The sequence below is a fragment of the Blennius ocellaris genome (assembly GCF_963422515.1).
Source record: "Blennius ocellaris genome assembly, chromosome: 11".
NCBI classification, from domain to species: Eukaryota; Metazoa; Chordata; class Actinopteri; order Blenniiformes; family Blenniidae; genus Blennius; species Blennius ocellaris.
In genome coordinates, this window is record NC_137660.1 from 21,997,301 (window position 1) to 22,003,923 (window position 6,623).

The 6,623-nt window shown below is 41.9% G+C and overlaps 1 protein-coding gene across 7 annotated transcripts in view; it reads left to right on the forward strand.

The window, feature by feature from the left end:
- Positions 1–5,651, forward strand: part of tjp1b (tight junction protein 1b) — a 50,091-nt gene extending 44,440 nt beyond the window's left edge. For 5 of the 7 annotated variants that reach the window (XM_080504555.1, XM_080504549.1, XM_080504554.1 and 2 more), the window contains 4 exons: positions 20–491; positions 641–858; positions 1,535–1,678; positions 3,717–5,651. In XM_080504555.1, coding sequence (XP_080360681.1) covers positions 20–491; positions 641–858; positions 1,535–1,678; positions 3,717–3,811 — 929 coding nt within the window. In that variant the 3' untranslated portion in view covers positions 3,812–5,651. The remainder of the gene's footprint in view (positions 1–19; positions 492–640; positions 859–1,534; positions 1,679–3,716) is intronic. The other 2 variants (XM_080504552.1, XM_080504553.1) reach the window with 2 other exon arrangements.
- The last annotated feature ends 972 nt before the right edge of the window (positions 5,652–6,623 follow it).

Here is a 6,623-nt window from a genome sequence, read left to right on the forward strand (position 1 = left end):
CCTCCTCATCTGTTTCCAGCCAACACTATCCCCGAACCTCTGAGTTCGCCCAATCCCAAACCTGAGCTGGCGGCTCTGAGGCCGGCGAGCAGGGACGAACCCACAGCGGGAGGTTACCCGCCCCCGCGGGGCCTCCCCGACAAGTCCCCGGTCAACGGCACCGACCCGGCGCCCACAAAGGCGATGGGCGCTCCCGCCCCAATGAGCTACAACCGCTACGTCCCCAAGCCTTACACCAGCGCCGCCCGGCCCTTTGAGCGCAAGTTCGAGAGCCCCAAGTTCAACCACAACCTCCTGCCCAACGACACGCAGGCGAAGGCGGAGCTCCTCGGTAAAACCGGCACGGTGAGCAACAGCAGCGGGAAGCCTCAGCTGTCGCCGCAGCCCCTCGACCACGACAGCGGCCTGGACACCTTCACGCGCACTATGGACAACAGGCCCAAATACCAGCACAATAACATCAACGCCCTCCCCAAGGCCATCCCCGTGAGGTAAGACGCTCGTAAACACTCACGTCCAGCAGCGGGTAATTAGTGCTAAAAGACACAAGCGGGCAGGTTTTTGTGGGGCACTGCTCTCTCTCTCGCTCCCCACTCTTGATTTGACTGATGACGCCGAGTTCACTGCCTCCGCCCCTCAGCCCCAGCGCGCTGGACGACGACGACGAGGACGAAGGGCACACGGTGGTGGCCACAGCCCGCGGCATCTTCAACTGCAACGGAGGGGTCCTGAGCTCTATCGAGACAGGAGTCAGCATCATCATCCCCCAAGGCGCCATCCCCGAGAGCGTGGAGCAGGAGATCTACTTCAAGGTGTGCCGGGACAACAGTATCCTGCCCCCCCTCGACAAGGAGAAAGGTGAGTCGGTGGATTTTTTTTTTCCCATATCGGTGATAAAAGCCTGCGTGGGAGGCACATCTGACAATAGTTTTGTAGTTTGAAATGACGTCAGGAAAGAGTTTTAGGGCCGCTCTTCATTTTTGTCGTGAAAGAACATTAGAAAACGACAAAAGTGTATTGAAAAATGATGGTATTGATCTAAATGGATAGAAAATGGCAATTAAAAATGCTGATTTTGCTCAGTTTGTGCATTTTGAACATCGGTGACTTTGCGCGCCTCTTCTCGCTTTTCTAATCGGGAAGATAAATATGTAAGAAAACAGCGTAAATAAACAACATTGAATTCAAATATCTTTTTTTAAATGCATCTGTATTTAAACATTTGTGACTAATTGCAGGTTAAATGTATACAAGTTTGGTTAAAAAGTTAGTTTTACAGACTGAAGAGTGATGACGGTTATCATCAACCTTGACAACATCACACACGTGTCAGCAGTGATTTTTTTAGAAATTAACTTACTAAAGCCACCTGCCAGATCAGTTAACGCTTCATTCTCATTCACGCCGGGACTCTGGCAGCACACAGTGTGTTTTTCCCTCTCGACCAGTTCATGCATAATCCTCTGTACTGATGAATTCCCGTGTGTTTTTAATTTGTGGATTTGTTTCTAAAAAATGTCACGTATCCGTGCAGGAGAAACGCTACTCAGTCCGCTGGTGATGTGCGGCCCTCATGGACTGAAGTTCCTGAAGCCAGTGGAGCTGCGCTTACCTCACTGTGCGTCTATGACCCCTGATGGTTGGTCTTTTGCTCTAAAATCCTCCGACTCCTCGTCGGGTACGCTGTCCTCTCTCTGTCCTTTTTTGTGGGGTCTGTTGGGCCGGCTTTTATTGGTTGAAGAGGAGAGTGTTATTGGGATCATTTCATTCACGCTCATCCGCCCCTCTCGTTTCTCGTCACTTTTTCTCCATGCATGTGCTCTGGTGAGATTTAAGGTGGCGTCATTTCTATCATTTGATTTGTGTGGACTACGAGTCCCGCGCTCCCCAATATCAACATGCAATCAATGCAGAGGTTATTCGCAAAAATCGACTGATGCCGATGGTAGTAATGTGGGGAGATTTTCTAGCTCAGCCAGTTGTGAGAGTTTGCTGCTTCAGCAACGCACCAAATCCACATTAACTTATTTGATCTGACTTTACGTAGAATTAACATCTGAAACAGTATGGAGGAAAAAAGGCAGTGAAGTTTAATTGTCCATAAGTGTGAATGTTGAGTGTGTGTGTGTGTGTGTGTGTGTGTGTCTCCCTGTCCACAATGTGTGAATGAATACCGAGTGTATCTTTAGAACGAGTTGACGAGTTGTTCTCAGTCTGTGGCTCGTTGTGAATCATCACCAGATCCGCCGAAATCTACATAATCTGAACGCTTTTGAAACGCACATCAGACTCTCTGAAAGCCCCGGTACCGTTTGTTCTGTGCTGCTTTGTGAGGCCGTGCAAAGTGGAATCATCTGATGTGATTTGCCCTTGTTAAAGCCTCCTGTTTGTTCAGGAGTATAATTGGGAGCTTTGTAGTAATACTGACAGTGGACCCACGGTGTAGCAGCAACGCTGATATTATCTTTTTTTTTTTTTTTTTCCCCTTCAGATTTCTCTGCTGACTTTATCGTCAGCTGAGCATTAACCAGTGTCAGTGAGATGTTATTGTGGGATTTGGTCAAAACGGGCCTGGCTGGGTTTTCACCGACGCCGATCAGACACTTTGTATTACTGTGTTTTATTTTGTTTGTTTTTTGTTTTTTTTCCCCAATCGTATGCCACAACAAAACAAATGTCCCAGATTAAAGTGTAATAGGAACAGTGTGCAGTGGGACAGATAAACGAGGCGAGTCACAGATCTCAACAGTTATAAAAGAGAACAAACGGATGAAAATCGTCATGATGGTGCCGATATGATGATTCTTTAAAAAAAAAAAAAAACCCAAAAAAATAAAACTTAGGGGAAATTTGTCATATTATGTTTATGTCAAGATCAGGTTTTTGTTCCTTTCAACAGAACAATTAAAGATAAAAACTGATTGTAGATCGTTTGGATAAATATCATGTACTTTGTAAACAGAATAGCAAAAGCCTCCCAATAGAGTTGAACAGTTGATTTTATCGCAAAGACTATATTTTGATTTGGAGCATAAAACTATAACTTTGACTCATTTTCACTTCAGTTTTGCTAAATATAAAAATTCTCTTCTTTCAAATAATTGATTGTTTTTGTCTTAAGACTCTTCCTCTTCTGCGTGGATCAAATTCCTCTATATCTTTGTGTTTTGTTTTTTTTTGCCTGATCATGGCGATTTAGAGCATCACGTGGGTAAAGATAGCTATGCATAAAAATAGTTTTTGCGACTTTAAAAAGAAAAGCAGTTATATTGCATGCCTCATGAACACTCATTTCTATTTAATTCACACTTTCTCTTCGACCCCAAAGAGCTGCATATGGCCGCACAGTGAAATCAATCTGAAATCTAAACGGCTGCCCCGTGAATGAAATTGGTTATAAAACATGCAAAAAAATTAAGCTGTTAAATGAATCAGTACTGCGTATTAGAATCTCGGACTTTTGAGATACAAAAATGCTCTTTTTTTATTTAATTTTTTAATTAAACATATCCTGGATTATTCGCTGGCATTTAACCGACTGTTGGAATGATTCTCTGAATGTTGACTGCACGTGTTGAGGCATCCGCTTACGATATCATCCAAAAAGCCTTTTTTTTTTTTTTTGCTTTGCGCATGTGAGTGGTGTGTTTGAAAATCAAAGCGAGGCTCTGTGATGTCGCGTCTCTTGATTTTTATTTTTTTTTTCCCCCCCGCAGGTGATCCCAAGACATGGCAGAACAAATCTCTCCCCGGAGACCCAAACTACCTGGTGGGTGCAAACTGTGTGTCTGTGCTCATTGACCACTTCTGAAGAGGGCAACAGCTGGCCTGTTACTGAATGTGATGAACAGGAGGAGGGCGGAGAGGGGCGTCGCCTCCGCCGTGCCCCCTCCACCGAGGCCGGACGCACAACTCTCCCAAGTATGAACTCTGCACCCTCACGTTGTTTACTGTGCCCAAAGTTAAAACGGGAAAGGAAAACAAAACAAAAAAGAAGAAGTTACACAAAACACATTTACACAAAGGAAGAGTCGGGAGTAGTCCAGCATCCTCAAGGCTGTACTCTTGTTCTTTTCTTTCATTTTTTTTTTTTTTTTTTTTTTTCGGTGCTTTCAAGGCTTGCAAAAAATAAAAAGATTTAAAAAAACACGTTATCTAAACAAAAGGAACTGGAGTTGGAATGCATGACCAGTGCCACAGACTGAAATATCCCATTTTGACCATTTTTATCTAATTTTGTAAAAGGTCAAAGCGGTGCAAAGGAGGGAAATTAAAAAAAAAAAAGAAGAAAAAAAAAAGGAGAATTTTGGAAAACTTGTTTAATAGTTGTAATGGAATTTTTTGCGTACTGTAAAAAAAAAACAAAAGAAGAAGAAAAACTCACAAACAGTAAAGTTGGTATATGCAAAACTTTTGTTTGTGAGTTCCTTGGTCATGCGTTTCACTCGTGAAGGATCTCTGATGAAGGACTGAAGAAAAGATGAGGCGGACTCATGAAGGAAACACGTAGACATCTTAAAGAACACTTAAAAAAAATTATAATAATAATAATAAAGAAAAAAAATTATAAAGAATGAAGTATTAGTAGGAAAAACGCCCGTTTGTTGCAGCAGGGCTCTCTCTCTGTTGAAAACTGATGTTTTGTAGAAATGTTTTACCGTAGATAAATAATAACTGACTTGATTTTACAAACTCCTGCTGTCTAGAAATCTATGCATGTGCTATGACTCAGGTCCAGAAGCCTGCTACTACTAAGTTCAACACATGGAAATCCCATCGTACACTGCAAGCAGTGATGCCTTATCTGCATATTAACTTTTCAGTGAAACTTTAAAAAAAAAAACATCGGATCCTTCAGTTCTAACAATCACTATGGAAGAAAAACGTCGTCTCTGCATTTTTCTCATAAACGGAGAACTCAGATTTTAGCACACGAGAATAAATTTGAGGCTGATGGAAAAAAAAAAAAAAAAAAAAAGGTATGCTTTCTTTTACTGCTATGCATATGAAGTCTGAGGAAATACAAAAAGCTAGAAGATGTTTAAATTGTGGCTGTACATATTGCTAGCATATGGCCTTGGTTCTCTGTAAATGAACTTTTGTACATCTTTGTTATTTTGTATAAAAGAGAAGAAGAAAAAAACAACGTTTGTTTAAAAAAGAGAAAGCGGTTACATTGGTTATGTTTGTATTCTGGTTATACCCCTGAGCCTTGGAACTGACATAAGCAGTAATAAGTCCGACTTTTCTACCAACATATACACACACTACTTAAGGCATTTTTAACTGTCAGAAAACTTTTTATTCTTATTTACAAAATAGAGAAGTGCTTGGTTTAAATGATTTTAAAAGATGTACTTGAGGGGGGCTGCTGTGAAGAGTGGTCCCTTCCTTTATTTGTGATACTGGATGCTGTATTGTGTGCCCTGAAATGTATTTTTGTACTAATAGACAATTTATTATGGCACATCGGTACTATTTTTCTTTTGATATGATAACACTGCTTTCAACCCAACACTAGTTTTTGTTTCCCCGTGTGGCTGACATTGTTTTTATTTATTTCGATTTTTTTTTCTTTGGTTTGATTTATTGTTTTGTTTTGGTTTTTTTTCCTTTGCAACACATTTCTAAGTATACCACTGTATTACTAAATAAATTCATTTATAAAGTAAGTGCTCCTTTGGAATTCTAGAGTTTGTGTTGTTGCTTCAAGTTTCCAGATGTGTTTTTATTTATTTTTTTATATAAATGTCTCAATACACCCAAACACTCGCCTGCCAAAAGATTCTTGTGAGTCTCCGGAAGTTTTCCACTGACCACATGAGAAACAAGATTTACCACTCCCAGCTGCTTCTGACATTTTCTGTGAATTGAATTCGATTAACCGGATGAACAGATAGTGGGAGCAGGGGAGGAGTCGGCGTTGCCGTGCTGGGAGGAGGATTTCAAACCTGCAAATATACAAAACGCTAAAAAAGCTTTTCAGCTTCCCCGTGAGTCACATCCACCCGTTCTGCAACGTTCCGCCTGGGAGCGACCGGCTCTACCAGCTCAGCCTGGTCTCACTTTCTGTGAGGGGCAGGTTTTTTTTTTTTTTTTTTACCAGTGCAGAGTTTTTTTTTCCCCACGTCTGTTTCCTCAAGTAGAAAATGCTTTACGATGTCGACAACTACCAAGCAAGAATGTTCAAACTGGCTTGTGTTGAGAAAATTTGCGAAATTCCAGCTCTTCAATTGAATAATCCACATGTCGGTTGGACGACGGATCAAATAAAGATGAGAAATCACAACAACGGATCCATTTTTTAAGCCGTTTCAAGCGTTCAATTTGGCAACATACTGAGAAAAAAAAATATGAATTTTGCCTTAAACGGACTTCAAGGGTTTGTCTCCGGCGTCTAAATAAGGATTCCACAGCTGAGGCCCCTGGGGGCGAGTCCTGAAGTGACTCCCATCGCCGTCCCGTTTGCCAGCGTTGTTATTTAAAGTGGCTCATCGGGTCGGTCACGGGCCGCGGCACTTCAGGGACTCGCGCAGTGATTCTTCTCTTCGTTTTGACCGGTCTCCTTCACCTTCCATGTTGTATCAACAGGAAGTTTGAACTGTTGATCAAAAGCATGGATT